The sequence below is a fragment of the Epinephelus fuscoguttatus genome, linkage group LG15, assembly GCF_011397635.1.
Source record: "Epinephelus fuscoguttatus linkage group LG15, E.fuscoguttatus.final_Chr_v1".
In the NCBI taxonomy this organism is placed as follows: Eukaryota; Metazoa; Chordata; class Actinopteri; order Perciformes; family Serranidae; genus Epinephelus; species Epinephelus fuscoguttatus.
Genome location: NC_064766.1, coordinates 42,664,882 through 42,682,475, shown reverse-complemented (window position 1 = coordinate 42,682,475; position 17,594 = coordinate 42,664,882). Strand labels below are relative to the sequence as shown.

The 17,594-nt window shown below is 45.6% G+C and overlaps 1 protein-coding gene across 1 annotated transcript; it reads right to left on the bottom strand.

The window, feature by feature from the left end:
- Positions 1-2,170: 2,170 nt before the first annotated feature.
- Positions 2,171-3,459, bottom strand: opn4.1 (opsin 4.1). Its single transcript, XM_049599228.1, is given in 2 exon segments — positions 2,171-2,979; positions 2,982-3,459. Coding segments are annotated over 2 exon segments (1,275 nt in total). The 5' UTR covers positions 3,448-3,459.
- Between the last annotated feature and the right edge of the window lie 14,135 nt (positions 3,460-17,594).

Below are 17,594 nucleotides of genomic sequence, written 5' to 3'. Positions count from 1 at the left end.
TCAGAAAGTTCACAGTCAAGAATATTCAGTCACCCTGGTTAGACAATGAGACTAAAGAATACATGAGACAAAGAGATCAATCGAAGAAAACCGCAATGACAACAGGTTAAAGGGATGACTGGATCATATATCGTAAATTAAGAAACCATGTTACTAAATTAAATAGACTTAAAAAGAAATTATATTATGAAAACAATGATGGCAAAAAAGTTTGGAAAACACTAAATGACCTACTGGGTAGAAACACTTTGGATACACCATCATTCTTGGAAGTAGAGGGCAACTTCTTAACGAAGCCAATTGATATAGCAAACTATTTTAATACATATTTTTTAAATAAAGTTGAAAAATTAAAAGATAATTTGCCCTCTATTGACAGTAATGATCATATATCTGGCCTATTAATAAAAGACAGTATTATGAAGAATAAATTGTATATTTAGTTTTGATAATGTATGTATAAAAAAGGTTGAAAATATTATAAGAACTTGCAAAAACAAACCACCCAGTATTGATAATTTAGACAGCAAAATTTTGAAACCAGTTGCAGAATTAGTTGCACCTTCGATCTGCCATATTATGAACACCAGCTTCAGCAGTGGTCTATGTCCACAAAAATGGAAAACAGCCAAAATACTGCCACTGCCTAAAAACAGGAAAGAGCCATTTTCGGGTGCAAATAGCCGTCCAATAAGTATACTGCCAGTATTATGCAAATGTATGGAAAGTATTATATACGAACAAATTATGAGTTACATGCTAGGCAATAATCTAATAACAGATTTTCAGCATGCATACAGAGAGGGGCACTCCACTGCCACAGCTTTAGCTCAGATGACGGATGACTGGCTCAGAGAAATTGATAAGAAGAACATGGTTGGTGCTGTTATGCTGGATTTCTCAGCAGCCTTTGACATAATTGACCACAACATATTGCTGAAAAAAATAGAATGTTATGGGTTTGATCTGTTATCCTTGACATGGATGAAAAGCTATCTTACAGACAGGATGCAAACAGTTTTCTACAATGGTTGCTTTTCTGATATGCGAGCTGTGAGATGTGGGGTGCCACAGGGTAGTTGCTTGGGTCCATTACTATTTACTATTTTTACGAATGATCTGCCACAAAATTTGAACAGAGCCACTTTAGCCATGTATGCTGACGATTCGACCATATATGCCTCTGCATTTACAGCCAGTGAGCTAAATACAGTTTTAATCGAGGAGTTAAAAACAGTTGAAGACTGGATAAATTGTAATAAATTAGTTTTGAATGTATCAAAAACTAACTGCATGATATTAGGCTCAAATTTCAACATCAGGACTAACCCACAGTTAAATCTTAAAATAAAACAGGGCAGTATCAAGCTGCTGGGAATAGTCATTGATGAAAAATTATCATGGAAAACACATATTAATAAGATAGTTATTAAAATGGGACATGGTATTTCTATAATACGAAGACACAGGGCATGCCTAACTCCAAAATCAGACTAGACTAGTAATTCAAGCCTTAATTATATCAAATCTTGACTACTGCCCTGCAGTTTGGGCAAATGCAACTGCACATATGATTGCAAAACTACAAAAAATACAAAACAGAGCTGCACGCATTGTTCTTGGTTGTAGTTTGATGTCAAGTGTCATTAAAATGCATATGAATCTTGGCTGGTTAATGGTTAGCGACAGATTAATTTATTCATTATTATTATTCATTAGATATGTGACCATAACAAAGACTCCTCATGTATTATACCAAGAGCTATGCTACAACGCTGATAACCATGAATATATCACTAGACATGCGGCTGGCGGATATTTTGCATTGCCAACTGTGAAATCTAATTGGGGTAAAAGAACTGTTGTGTACAGAGGCATGTATGAGTGGAACTTGTTTCCCAGGCACATCACACAAACAAACAGCAAAAGAACATTCAAACTGTTAGTCAAACAACATCTCTTTAATCAGTATAAATGACAACTGTTGAACATAATAGCGTATACTTAAACAAGCAGGTTGCTGTGATTGATTGATTGATGTGCTGGAATAATATTAATATATGAACATAATAATATATATACTGCTTCTCAGACTTATTGTGTCTAACAATGACCTCAGTCAGTTTCTTAACTGTCGCAGTGCTCCTGTTTAAGTCGTGTTTTTGTTGGTTTACTCGGCTGCAGTGCCCCCATCAGGTGAGTCAGCTCCTGTCTGTCGTCTCTGCTGGCTAAGGACGGTGGTGGCGATGGCGGTGTCAAAGATGCTCATGGTGGTGTCAGGATTGGTGTTGGGGGCGGCAGTGTTGTCTGCAGTGACGTCAGTGGACACCTGTCCGGTGACGGCCGCTGATCCGGCACTGGATCCATCAGCTTCGCTCTCCGTCCAGCAAGACTCGCTGTCAGACGCTTAGGACAGTCGGGTCTAGCTCTATCAGCTGTTGGCCCAGACGCCGGCGCTGAGCTGGACTCCTGCTGGGCTCTGACCAGTGAGCGTGGCTCGGTGAGATGAAGTGCTGCTGGAGCTGAAAGATGAGCGCAGGTCCTTTTCATGCAGCCACAGCAGAGGGCGCAGCAGTGGGACGTGGCAGCCGATGGCGGCGTGGTACTTTGGGTGTGTGATGGCGTAGATGATGGGGTTGTGAATGGCGGAGGTCTTTGCTATGACAGCAGGAACTGAGTTCATGTAGGGTGTCAGTAGGTGGGAGGTCAGAGCTACAGCAGAGTACGGTGACCAGGAGATGACGAACAGCAGGATCACTCCCAGAGCAACTTTAGCCAACCGCCAGTCACTGAGCAGACGCTTGTATGCCTTGTTGGTCTCACCACAGTTCAGCTGCTCCACCTCCTGAGCTGCCTCCCACACCGCCTGGAAGATGGCGAAGTAGCAGCCAGCGATGAGACAGAGCGGGACAAAGAAGACGAAGGCGAACAGCAGAATAGTGGAGGTGCGCATGGCGGTGGTGAAGCTCATGTAGTCCCCCCCACCAGCACCGCCCACACCCGCTCACGACTCACCCCGCCCAGCAGAGCCAGTGGCCGTGTGATAGCTAGGCAGGGATCCACCGCAATGGCTGTCAGTGTAATCATGGAGGTGATGCCAAACAACGCACCACAGAAAGTGTACAGCTCACAGGCAAGCTCCCCAAACACCCAGTGGTGATGTAGGCTGGACACAAAGAAGACGGGAGACTGCGTCAGAGACATCAGGAAGTCTGCTGCCACCAGGTTGACCATCAGCAGGTTGCTGGGCGAACAAAGTGTCGGACTGCGACAGAACACGTAGATGACCAGACCGTTTCGCAGCATGCCCATCACCCCTACCAACAGGATGACAGAGCCGATGATGTAGTGGGTGTGGTCAGGAACGTCAACCGTGGAGAACAGGTGAGGCTTCGGGTGAGTGTGGTGTGTTGGGACGTGGCCATGAAGGTGAAGAACCTTCGACATCCTGCTGTGATGATGATCACAGAGAGCAGAGAGTCGTGGTCAGCTGGTGATGAGTCATTGTTGTCCACTGGATATCTGCTGGACGTCCGCTGGATGTCTCCTTGATGTCTGCTGGATGTCTCCTTGATGTCTGCTGGATGTCTCCTTGATGTCAGCTGGATGTCTCCTTGATGTCAGCTGGAGGTCTCCTTGATGTCAGCTGGAGGTCTCCTTGATGTCAGCTGGATGTCTCCTTGATGTCTGCTGGATGTCAGCTGGATGTCTCCGTGATGTCAGCTGGATGTCTCCTTGATGTCTGCTGGATGTCTCCTTGATGTCTCCTAGATGTCAGGTGGAGGTCTCCTTGATGTCAGCTGGATGTCTCCTTGATGTCGGCTGGACGTCTCCTTGATGTCGGCTGGAGGTCTCCTTGATGTCTGCTGGAGGTCTCCTTGATGTCTGCTGGATGTCAGCTGGACGTCTCCTTGATGTCTGCTGGATGTCAGCTGGATGTCTCCTTGATGTCAGCTGGACATCTCCTTGATGTCGGCTGGACGTCTCCTTGATGTCGGCTGGACGTCTCCTTGATGTCAGCTGGATGTCTCCTTGATGTCGGCTGGACGTCTCCTTGATGTCGGCTGGAGGTCTCCTTGATGTCTGCTGGAGGTCTCCTTGATGTCTGCTGGAGGTCTCCTTGATGTCTGCTGGATGTCAGCTGGACGTCTCCTTGATGTCTGCTGGATGTCAGCTGGATGTCTCCTTGATGTCAGCTGGACATCTCCTTGATGTCGGCTGGACGTCTCCTTGATGTCGGCTGGATGTCTCCTTGATGTCGGCTGGACATCAGCTGGAGGTCTCCTTGATGTCAGCTGGATGTCTCCTTGATGTCTGCTGGAGGTCTCCTTGATGTCTGCTGGATGTCTCCTTGATGTCGGCTGGACATCAGCTGGAGGTCTCCTTGATGTCTGCTGGATGTCTCCTTGATGTCTGCTGGATGTCAGCTGGAGGTCTCCTTGATGTCAGCTGGATGTCTCCTTGATGTCAGCTGGAGGTCTCCTTGATGTCAGCTGGATGTCTCCTTGATGTCTGCTGGATGTCAGCTGGAGGTCTCCTTGATGTCTGCTGGATGTCTCCTTGATGTCGGCTGGACATCAGCTGGAGGTCTCCTTGATGTCAGCTGGATGTCTCCTTGATGTCTGCTGGAGGTCTCCTTGATGTCTGCTGGATGTCTCCTTGATGTCGGCTGGACATCAGCTGGAGGTCTCCTTGATGTCTGCTGGATGTCTCCTTGATGTCTGCTGGATGTCAGCTGGAGGTCTCCTTGATGTCTGCTGGATGTCAGCTGGAGGTCTCCTTGATGTCAGCTGGATGTCTCCTTGATGTCAGCTGGAGGTCTCCTTGATGTCAGCTGGATGTCTCCTTGATGTCTGCTGGATGTCAGCTGGAGGTCTCCTTGATGTCTGCTGGATGTCTCCTTGATGTCGGCTGGACATCAGCTGGAGGTCTCCTTGATGTCTGCTGGACGTCTCCTTGATGTCGGCTGGATGTCTCCTTGATGTCTCCTTGATGTCTGCTGGATGTCTCCTTGATGTCGGCTGGACATCAGCTGGAGGTCTCCTTGATGTCTGCTGGATGTCTCCTTGATGTCTGCTGGATGTCAGCTGGAGGTCTCCTTGATGTCAGCTGGATGTCTCCTTGATGTCTGCTGGATGTCTCCTTGATGTCTCCTAGATGTCAGCTGGAGGTCTCCTTGATGTCAGCTGGATGTCTCCTTGATGTCTGCTGGATGTCAGCTGGAGGTCTCCTTGATGTCTGCTGGATGTCTCCTTGATGTCGGCTGGACATCAGCTGGAGGTCTCCTTGATGTCTGCTGGATGTCTCCTTGATGTCTGCTGGATGTCAGCTGGACGTCTCCTTGATGTCGGCTGGATGTCTCCTTGATGTCTCCTTGATGTCTGCTGGATGTCTCCTTGATGTTGGCTGGACATCAGCTGGAGGTCTCCTTGATGTCTGCTGGATGTCTCCTTGATGTCGGCTGGACATCAGCTGGAGGTCTCCTTGATGTCTGCTGGATGTCTCCTTGATGTCTGCTGGATGTCAGCTGGATGTCTCCTTGATGTCAGCTGGATGTCTCCTTGATGTCTGCTGGATGTCTCTTTGATGTCTCCTAGATGTCAGCTGGAGGTCTCCTTGATGTCAGCTGGATGTCTCCTTGATGTCTCCTTGATGACGGCTGGACGTCTCCTTGATGTCGGCAGGAGGTCTCCTTGATGTCTGCGGGAGGTCTCCTTGATGACGGCTGGACGTCTCCTTGATGTCTGCTGGATGTCAGCTGGATGTCTCCTTGATGTCGGCTGGACATCTCCTTGATGTCGGCTGGACGTCTCCTTGATGTCGGCTGGACGTCTCCTTGATGTCGGCTGGACGTCTCCTTGATGTCAGCTGGACATCAGCTGGAGGTCTCCTTGATGTCAGCTGGATGTCTCCTTGATGTTGGCTGGACGTCGGCTGGACGTCTCCTTGATGTCAGCTGGATGTCTCCTTGATGTCAGCTGGAGGTCTCCTTGATGTCGGCTGGACGTCTCCTTGATGTCTGCTGGATGTCTCCTTGATGTCGGCTGGACGTCTCCTTGATGTCTGCTGGATGTCTCCTTGATGTCGGCTGGACGTCTCCTTGATGTCGGCTGGTTTCAGCAGTGGCGGTCGTGTCTCTGAGGAGCGGTGTGTGGTGCTGCAGCTCTTTATAACCATGTGATCGATGGATGGCGGCAGGTCATCGAGCGTCGCTCAGACTGATCCATTAAGTCGGAGCAGATATGACCTGAATGTCACAGATCGACACTCTGAGTGTGTCACTGCGGTGAAAACAGGTCAACACGTCCTCATGATGTCATCAGCAGTGACCACAGGGACAATACAGACGACTGCAGGATATAAACTGTGTGACAACATAAAACTAAAGTACTGAATGTCAACAAGAACATTTTTATCAGTAAAACTTTACAGGGAGAAAATGACTTCCTGAACGACAAAAACAAAATGACGTCAGCCTCCTGTGTCTGTCTGTGTGTGTCTGTCTGTCTGTGTGTCTGTGTGTCTGTGTGTCTGTGTGTCTGTCTGTCTGTCTGTGTGTCTGTGTGTCTGTCTGTCTGTCTGTCTGTCTGTCTGTGTGTCTGTCTGTGTGTCTGTCTGTGTGTCTGTCTGTCTGTGTGTCTGTCTGTGTGTCTGTGTCTGTGTGTCTGTCTGTGTGTCTGTGTGTCTGTCTGTGTGTCTGTGTGTCTGTGTGTCTGTCTGTGTGTCTGTGTGTCTGTGTGTCTGTGTGTCTGTCTGTGTGTCTGTGTGTCTGTCTGTCTGTCTGTCTGTGTGTCTGTGTGTCTGTGTGTCTGTGTGTCTGTCTGTCTGTGTGTCTGTCTGTGTGTCTGTCTGTGTGTCTGTCTGTGTGTCTGTCTGTCTGTGTGTCTGTCTGTGTGTCTGTGTCTGTGTGTCTGTCTGTGTGTCTGTGTGTCTGTCTGTGTGTCTGTGTGTCTGTCTGTGTGTCTGTCTGTGTGTCTGTGTCTGTCTGTGTGTCTGTCTGTGTGTCTGTCTGTGTGTCTGTGTCTGTGTGTCTGTCTGTCTGTGTCTGTCTGTGTGTCTGTCTGTGTGTCTGTGTGTCTGTCTGTGTCTGTCTGTGTGTCTGTCTGTCTGTGTCTGTCTGTGTGTCTGTCTGTGTGTCTGTCTGTGTGTCTGTCTGTGTGTCTGTGTGTCTGTGTGTCTGTCTGTGTGTCTGTCTGTCTGTGTCTGTCTGTGTGTCTGTCTGTGTGTCTGTGTGTCTGTCTGTGTCTGTCTGTGTGTCTGTGTCTGTCTGTCATTCAGTGATAATCAAAAGGATAAATAAGGGGAATATTAGTGGTTAATTATTGTTAAGACTAAACAATAAGGGCCGTTTTATAGTTGACGCACGCGATGCGAGCAACGCACTTCCATTCATAGTCAAAACACATGCCTGATGCGAATCAGAGATGAGGAGAGGCATTTCAAGTACTTTTGCATGTCTGTGCCAAAATTTGACGATCTCCTGGCCGGAGTGGCCCGCTTTCTCCCGGAGACTCTGGGAAACCATCAGAATCTTATTGGAGCTTCTCAAAGGCTGGCGGTGACTTTGTGGTACCTGAGCACTGGTATCAGCCAGCTGTAAGATGGGCACCAGCACCGTCTGTAGCATTGGTGAGGAGACATGCTGTTCCATCTGGGATGCCCTTAAGGAGTTTGTGGCTTTTCCTACAAGAGGCCAGTGGCTGGACATCGCAGAGGACTTCTGGAGGCAGTGGCAGTGCCCCCTGTGTGTCGGAGTGATTGATGGGAAACACATTCGCATCAGAGCACCACCTCGATCTGGCAGCGACTTCTTCAATTACAAAGGCTGCCACTGATGCCAACTACCGCTTCATTTACGTGGATGTTGGTGCATACGGGCGTGAGAGCGATGGAGGTGTGTTTAGCCGCAGCCCGCTTGGGTCCAATCTGGCAGAGGGTAAACGCCATCTACCCGCTCCTGCCCTCCTCCCAGGCACCACAACACCCAGCCCATTAGTTTTCCTGGGGGATGAGGCCTTTCCATTACAGGAGAACCTGATGTGACCCTACCCAGGTGAGATAGATAGATAAATAAATCAATACAAATAATTGCATGTAACTTACCCAGCTGCACGCCTGTGTGCGCAATGGCACAGTTGGCCCACACTATTCCATTGCCGGCCTACTTCTTGATTACGCTACAGCAATTGGTAATGCACACTGGCTACCCAGATGAAACCAGAGCTTATTTAGTCTATGAAATCTAAAAACCTGTGTGTAAAGAGTAGCCACGGAACATCAAGAGGCATCAGTGCACGAGGTGGCCTATAGGCTACTGAGTAAGAAAAGAAAAGACTTGAAAAGAAATGCATTAAGAGATGCATGGCAACAGAAAATTAGACCAGCTGACAATAAATTAGGCTGAAAATGATATTTATGTCTACAGTATCTGGGCCCTGCTATTACCCTATGCTATATGGAGCTGCAAAGTTGGTGTCAGCCAAGTCATCTGTTCTGTCTAGTTACTGCATGACACCCATGACACTTATTTTTCTTCTCATTTAAGGCACGAACCTGCTGGATAGGAAGCGCATTTACAATTACCGACAGGCCAGGGCGAGACATGGAAAACGCCTTCGGTATATTGGCTGCGAGCTTCAGAATATTCAGCTGTCCCATTGAATGCAGTCCTGAAAAGGCGGTGAGGATAATGAAGGCATCTCAAGGCAATTGAATCGAACGCAACTGGACTTGGTTTTGTCTTAGAAGATGTTTCAGCTCTTATCCAAGAGGCTTCATCAGTTCATGCTTGTCTGACTAGACTGGAACTAGTCTGACAAACTGGTGTGGAAACACCCAGGTATTTAACCTCTGAGGAGGTCTTCACAAGGCCAATGATATCACTGGTTCATTAGTGCTCCAATGGTGTGTCAACGACGGTCGTTGAAACTCCTGCTGCACCAGTTGTCACTGGAGTCGTTAAGAGTCACATGAGGCCATTTGTGAACGACCGTTGTTTTTAGAGGTTAAGTTGTTAAGCCTCCTGGGCAAGGATGAAAGGACAGCATTATAGGTGGAGGATAGCTGGTGTCGCAGACCTCCTCCTCTACTGAGAGATGGCTTTTCCAATTTCACATAGATGGCTTCTTTTACACCTCTTTCAAACCATCGGTCTTCCCTGTCCAAAATGTGCACATTGCTGTCTTTGAAGGAGTGTACTTTCTCCTTGAGGTGTAGATAGACAGCTGAGTCTTGCCCTGACGAGTTAGCCCTTCTATGTTGGGCCATGCGTTTGTTTAGTGGTTGTTTTGTTTCACCAATGTACAAGTCTGGGCATTCCTCACTGCATTGGACAGTGTACACTAGGTTGCTCTTCTGAGTGTGTGGTGTACGGTCTTTTGGGTGTACCAGTCTTTGTCTGAGTGTGTTACTGGGTTTGAAATACACAGCTGATATGAGCTATATGTGTTTCTATTGCTTAAAACATTACAAATAATTTTAGCCTTCTTAGCTGTTTATGTGAAAGTTATTCTCTGTCACTCTTTAAGTTCAAAATGGGACTTTGCCTTGATAATGATAATCAGGTGTAGGCCTGTAGCCTAATATCCACAGAAATTATAGGCAACGTTATGAAAAGAGGTTTGTTTATTTAGTAATGAAATTAGCCCATAATAAGCACATGACTTGACATCACATCTCCACATCCAATTAAAAATAATAAGTAGGCTACGAACATACAATATTGAAATGGTGGTAAGAAGAGCCAGATAATTCATTTTCATTTGTGCCCTATAGGCTGTGAACGAAACTTCTTAAAACTTCTTTTACATAGAACGTATACACATTACCAGTAACAAATGACAACGCCTGCATATAACATGTAGGCCTGACTGCATATCGGCCTAGCCATAATTCACAAGGGTTCATGGTGCCGCATCAGTTGTTTGATGTTGCACATCAGTATAGTGCTCTGTTCCTGTGGGAGACCTTGTAAAAAAGTGCAAAGGTAATTACAAAAAGTGACATGTACGTATGTCACTCCTTTCTCTCTCTCTCTCTCTCTCTCTCTCCCTCTCTCTCTCTCTCTCCTGCCGAATCTCCTGCAGCCTCTTGAGGATGGCAACCTCACATGGATCACTAGTTGGCACGTCAGTCTTGCGCTTCCTTTTACCACGGGAGGCTGACATCGGGGTGGTAGGAGGTTGAGCAGCCACTGGTGCCGGGGTGATCGAGTGAGACGGTGAGGTAACGGTAGAGGCAAAATCTGTGAGCTGCACAGAGTGTGAGCGACTAACCGAGACCATAAGGCAGCTTCAAAAGAAGAATGAAATGCTACAACAAATTCGTGAGAGTGAGCAATTCACTGACTCTGTGGCAGCTAACATACAAGGTGCTGATGGACAGACTTTTATATATGGAAATACAACAAATGTGGAGCACACCATCGCTGACTTGGCTGACACAATCCCATGGATATGTCCTAACACCACTGGATCAGCTGCAGAGGCTCCCAAACTGGCCTTTCCTAACGACCCTTCCTACTGGCACAGGACTGGTGCTCGACCAAAAGCATCACCTCCAGCCAGGATTTGGGCTGATGTCACTAGGCGCAAACAACAGGTACGATGCACTGGCTCCAAATGAAATGTGTGACAATACCAACTACACTGAACCCAGGCAGGCAATCACACTCGTGGTATTAAGGCTATCCAAAATGCAAACCATAGACCCAAAACCACTGCTAGACCCAGGGCCAGGGCCAGGCCCACATCTGATCAGCCAGACACCATCCTGATCGGAGACTCAATAACCAAGCATGTAAGAATGGCAAAGACTGAAAATCTAACGGTGTCTGACACGTCTGTCAGGGAGCTAACCGAGCTGTTGCCAGTGATCCTCTCTGCACACCCCAGTAACATGAGGATCATCATCCATGCTGGGTCTTTTGACATTCTACGAGGAAAAACTGGCTCTGAGATCCTGAAAAAAGACTTTTCCCTGCTCCCGGAGAAACTGAGTGACTGTCAGTCACAAAATGTGTTCATTTCTGGCCCCATTCCAACCCTGGGGAAAGGAATCGAGTCTTTTACCAGACTCCTTGCCCTGAATACATGGCTGACATCGGCATGCTTCACTCATGGGATAAAGTTCATTGACAATTTTAACATCTTTTGGAACTGTAAGGATCGTTTTCAGCGTGATGGGCTTCATCCGAACATCACTGGATGCAGACTACTCGGAGCCAACCTACGTCATGCTCTTGGAAGGCCATACCAAAACAAGAATGGACAGATAAGAGCCAAGGACAAGTACGTGGCACAGAGACAGACAGCCTGCAGCTCTCCCCCTTCACCTGACCCTTTGCTCCACATCACCCAAGGCATTCAGAGGATGTCCCTGTCCCAGTCAGGGATCCAACAACCCCCATCCTGCCCTTCACCACAATCACCACGGAGCCAGCGTCAACCCCCCTCCACCACGCTCACCAATCAAGGAGTTAGTTAAAGCTGCCACACTAAAGCTCAGTCAAATTGATGAACTCTTAAATAGTAGCCCTAGACGTCATCACTCAGGTGCCTGTCAGAGATGAGTCAGACCCCATGCTGCTTCCTTAAACATACCGGCGATCTTAAATAGCCGGTGGCATGGTCAAACACATCTTGAAATTGAAAAGCATCAGCCAGAGTCATCTCCAAGGTCTGTCATTCCTGTTTTGACTAGCATCAGGAAAAACAATGTGTACTCGAAGCGCACAGCTACTCTATCTAATCTGACTCCAGTTATGCGTCAGCCACAGACTGTGTCAGACAATGTTAGTACACTAAACTCAGCTTTATTAAATATCAGATCTCTGGCTGGCAAGTCACTATTAATTAATGATTTTATTATCAAGAGAAACCTTGGTTTTTAGTTTTTAACTGAAACTTGGTTAAATGAAAACAACAGTGCAGCAGTATTTATTGAATCAGCCCCCCGAACTTCCATTTGATCAGCTCAGTTAGAGAACTCAGGAAAGGAGGTGGAGTAGCCACTTTATTTAAGGATGTTTACCAGTGCAAACAGTTGTCATATGGGAAGTTTGAGGCTTTTGAATATGTTGCACTGCAGTTGAGATCCTCCTGTCAAGCAGTATTAGTAACCATTTACAGGCCTCCAAAATATAGTGCACACTTTGTTGATGACTTTTCTAAACTATTGTCTGTTGTCTGTATTGATTTTGACTGTGTTGTTATAGTGGGTGATTTTAATATTCATATTGATAATCCCAAAGACGGCAGTCTTGAAAGAACTTTTCTACATCCTGGACAACTTTGAACTTTCCCAGCATGTAACAGAGCCAACACACAATAAGGGACATATTTTAGATCTAATTATCTCCAAAGGGCTCAACATTTCTGAGGTTGTGGTGACTGATGTTGCCTTTTCTGATCATTACTGTGTTTTCTTTAAAATGGCCATCTCCGCTGACACCAGTAAAAGTACAACAGGGGTAATCAGAAAACGCTATGTCAATGAAAACACCTGTACACTATTCACCCAGGATTTTATACCCACACCAGCTCTGCCCTCAGTCTCTGTCAATGATCTGGTTCATAGTTTCAGCTCTAAAGCTATGAATATTATGGACAATATTGCCCCCATGAAGGGCAAAGTTGTCTCTGGTAAGAAAAAACCACCATGGAGGAATGCCACATGGGTAAAGGCTCAAAAAAGAGAATGCAGAAAAGCAGAACGCAGGTGGCGAAAAACCAAACTCCAGGCTCATTATGACATCTATAAGGAAAGTCTGCACATCTATAGCTTGGAGCTAAAAAGGGCGCGGCAGTCCTTTTTCTCTGAGATTATCAACAAAAATAACAACAATGCACAGACTTTATTTACTGTTGTTGACAGACTGACAAACCCATCAGCGTCAGTCCCTCCTGAACTGCTATCCACCATGGCATGCAATGACTTTGCTTCTTTTTTCACAGACAAGATTTTAAAGATAAGACAGACAGTCTGTAACTCCAACACAGTGACTATTTCACCTGTGCCTCATAAGACTACTCCAGTTAATTTGGCACTTTTTCACCCATTAAATTATGCTACTTTGACAGACATAGTTAGAAACCTTTGGTCCACCACCTGCTGCCTTGACACTCTGCCTACAAGCTTTTTTAAAGATGTTTTTAACTGCATAGCATCAGATATACTACAGATAGTCAACTGTTCTCTTCAGTCAGGCCTTTTTCCAATGGCCCTGAAGACTGCAGTCATCAAACCTCTCATAAAAAAGCCTAATCTGGATGCCTCAGTAATAAATAACTACAGGCCCATATCAAACCTACCATTTTTAGGAAAGATCATTGAAAAGGTTGTTTTTCAGCAACTTAACACCTTCTTGGAGCAAAACAATTCCTTTGATGCCTTTCAGTCTGGATTTCGAGCACATCACAGCACTGAGACTGCACTTGTAAAAGTTTTAAATGACATTCATCTGAGCAGTCATGCATCAAAGATTTCGGTTCTGGTATTACTGGACCTCAGTGCTGCATTCGACACAGTTGACCATAAGATACTGCTCAACAGACTAGAAAAGTTTGTGGGACTTTCTGGCACTGTGCTAAATTGGTTTAAATCTTATTTACAAGACAGGGATCTCTTTGTATCACTTGGCAATTATGAATCTGTGCGAACAAAGATTACATGTGGAGTTCCTCAAGGGTCCATTCTTGGGCCTCTTCTGTTCAACATCTATATGCTCCCTCTTGCTCAGATTATGGAATATCATAACATCTCCTACCATACTTATGCAGATGACACACAACTTTACATAACAGTGTCACCAGATGACTACAGTCCCCTATATCTACTAAATAAGTGCATTGACGAAATCAATACGTGGATGTGCCAGAATTTTCTACAACTAAACACAGACAAAACTGAGATAGTTGTTTTTGGCCCCAAAGAACAAAGATCAATAGTCAGTGCTCACCTTGACGCCATGACACTAAAACCTACAAATCAAGCCAGAAATCTTGGTGTAGTTCTGGACTCAGACCTAAATTTCAATAGTCACATTAAGACAATAACTAAATCAGCCTACTACCACCTTAAAACATAGCAAGAATAAAAGAATTTCTGTCTAAACAAGATACAGAAAAACTTGTTCATGCTTTCATTTTCAGCAGGCTGGACTATTGTAACGGTGTCTTCACAGGCCTGAGTAAAAAATCAATCAGACAACTGCAGCTCGTCCAGAACGCTGCTGCCAGAGTCCTCACCAACACCAAGAGAGTGGAGCACATCACACCAGTGCTTAAGTCACTGCACTGGCTTCCTGTGTGTCAAAGGATAGACTTTAAAATCTTGTTACTTGTCTATAAAGCACTGAATGGTCTCGGGCCTAAATACATCTCTGATATACTTGTACGTTATGAAGCATCCAGACCCCTCAGATCATCTGGAACAGGTTTACTCAGTGTTCCCAGGATCAAAACCAAACAAGGTGAAGCAGCCTTTAGTTTCTATGCTCCCCGCCTGTGGAACAAACTTCCAGGATATCTGAGGTCGGCTGAAACTGTCAGCTCATTTGAATCAGGGCTTAAAACATTACTATTTACTGCAGCTTACCAGTGAACTAGATATGTAACTTATTGTTAGGATAATCTGTAGCTATTGTTTTTATATTTGTCTGCTGTTGCTTTTGCTTTATGTTTGCTTTTTAAATGCATTTTCTGCACTGTTTTTAACTATTTATTGTCTTGCTTTTAGCTCTTGTTTTTAATGATCTATTGTTTTTAATGTATGTCTCTTGTAAAGCACATTGAATTGCCTTGTGTATGAATGGTGCTATATAAATAAAACTGCCTTGTCTTGCCAAGAGGTCGGAGCCACTGGTGTTGGGGTGGTGGGAGGGTTGGAGGGAGATGGAAGTGGGGAGGAGGTAGAAGACTGGGATAGGGATGATGCGGAGTTGGGGTATGAAGCTGCCTGATCTCCCTGAGCACTGATGCTTTCCTCCTCATCCTCATCATCATCCTTGTCACCCTCATTGTTTCCCTCACCTAGTGCCTACACAGATGTGAAATGTACACCTGTCATACGTGCATAAATATCAATCAATCAGTTTTATTTATAAAGCCCAATATCACAAATCACAATTTGCCTCACAGGGCTTTACAGCATACGACATCCCTCTGTCCTTATGACCCTCACAGCTGATCAGGAAAAACTCCCCAAAAAACCCTTTAACGGGGAAAAAACGGTAGAAACCTCAGGAAGAGCAACTGAGGAGGGATCCCTCTTCCAGGACGGACAGACGTGCAATAGATGTCGTACAGAACAGATCAGCATGATAAATTAACAGTAATCCACATGACACAATGAGACAGACAGAGAGAGAGAGAGAGAGAGAGAGAGAGAGAGAGAGATAGAGAGAGAGAGAGAGAGAGAGAGAGAGAGAGAGAGAGAGAGAGAGAGAGAGAGAGAGAGAGAGAGAGAGAGAGAGAGAGAGAGAGATGCAGGTAATGACAGTAGCTTACAACAACATTAATGAAAGTAATAATATTATAGTTATAGTTCTGGTTACTGTGGTACAATATGTTGAAAGTATGTATTAATATCTGGCAGTATACATGTGTGACAATAGTCATATGTGTATAATAACAGTAGAAGTATGACTAATGACTAATGACGGCAGCATATCTGGATAAAGTGCATAGAGGCTACACACACAGACACACAGACACACACACACACCTTGTACTACTGACTGATTACTGTAGTCTACATACAGAAAAATTTGACTCAGTAGTCCTGTGTTTGATGTGCTCATTCATCAAGTTTAGCCACTTCAAAATCTGAGGGTACCCAAAACCCATCTGCCCCACACCACTTTTGCAGGCCTTCTTCCATTTCTCGTGTGCACATCCGAATTTGTCCCTCACGTTCTTCCAATCTCATTTTACTATTTCGATGCTCTTTCCCATTGCCATTGCTATCTCTTTCCACACATTTTCTACTGCTATTTTATTAGAGTGCAGGGCACTAGAACTGTCATATATATGGGGGTGTGCCTGTACGAGTTCGCACAGTTTGTCCTCCTAGCCCGCCATATTTCATACCTGCTTCTTCTGTGAATAACACAAAGTGGTTAATTTCAAGTACGTCACTTGCATTATCACCCCTGCTGGCAACGCATGGTATTACACGTGTCGCTGTGTTGCATATCAAAAAAATGGACAACACATTTTGAGACGCAAGCACGCATCATGGCAGCCAGTGCATCTCAATGCGTCACAATGCGTTCGCGTCTGCGTGCCTTTGCATCGACTATGAAACGGCCCTAATTGGGAAAATTAAGGGATAATGCAGGGCTTGTTAAAGAAGATTAAAGGATAATGTAAAGGATTATTAAGGGATTATTGAGGGTTTATTAAGGGACAAGGTATATGCAGGAATCCTGAGGTTAATTTCAATACCTTTTTAAGACTTTTTTAAGACCTTCCAAAAAAACCTCAAGACCTCATCGCCACTTCAAGCTGTCGTTAGCAGCAACGCACCTTTAACTTACTAAATAGTTGTAGTTTGCAATTAAATCTATGGAGCACAAACATACAACAGCACTCAGATAAAATGAGAAGGAATAAAGCTTGAAAGAATAAATTAAACCAAAGGCAGGTTTATTAAAGCCGCTATAAGGAACTTTTAACTGGATGTGCAAAAGTCTCTGGTTTCTGCTGATGTCTGTGCGTGACCTACAACAGCAAATGAGACCATCGGTGTGAAGATAAGCTATTTCTATATAGTGTATATCCATACCTTTAGGAAACTGTCTCCGGGTCCGCCCCAGGTCGCTTCCAGGACGAAACTATATACGGCACTCAGACGGCACACGTCATCTTACCTAGCTGCTTACATTTATAGTGACTCTTATAAATAGTCGTTATTCCTCCTCCTCGACCCGACGTCCGCGGGGAGTTAAAATAGCAGCAATCATCGGGTAAAAGTTCTGTGAAAGCACTGGACTCACCAACAGTCAGCCACGTCTCAGTCACACAGAGAAAATCCAATCCTCGGGAAGTCAGGAAATCCTTCAGGATAAACGTTTTGTTCGCTAGCGATCTAGCATTTACCAGCCCAATCCTGGCAGGAGCCGGCGGGTCCACGGCGTTAGCTGTCCGGGGAGCCACACACAGAGGCCACAGGTTGCGCAGATTCACCCCACGCCAGCGAGGACGAGGAGAGCAGGGGCCACAGGGCTGGAACACCTCATCCGGGCCGACGACAGGGTCCAGCCAGGCATCAACAGGGTCCAGCGAGTGCCGAGAAATAAAGAGGCGAGGCACCGCCTGTTGATGGTGACATTTTCCACCGGTCCACTGCGCTCTGAGTCTGGTGTCAGTGACACATGCTGCTCTGAGTTGCGCATCTGTCTGCTTGCTCTGCAGTGCCGAGGGTTTTAATTTTTAGTGTTAAATCAAAAGTTAAACACTACTTATCAGCAACCTGAAGTGCTTTTTCATTTGTGAATATTTTTATCCCCAGAGTGGCAGTCCGAGTGTGTCTACCTACACATCATTGTTTGTAATAGTTGCAAGGAGGAAAATAAATTATACATTCATGGATAG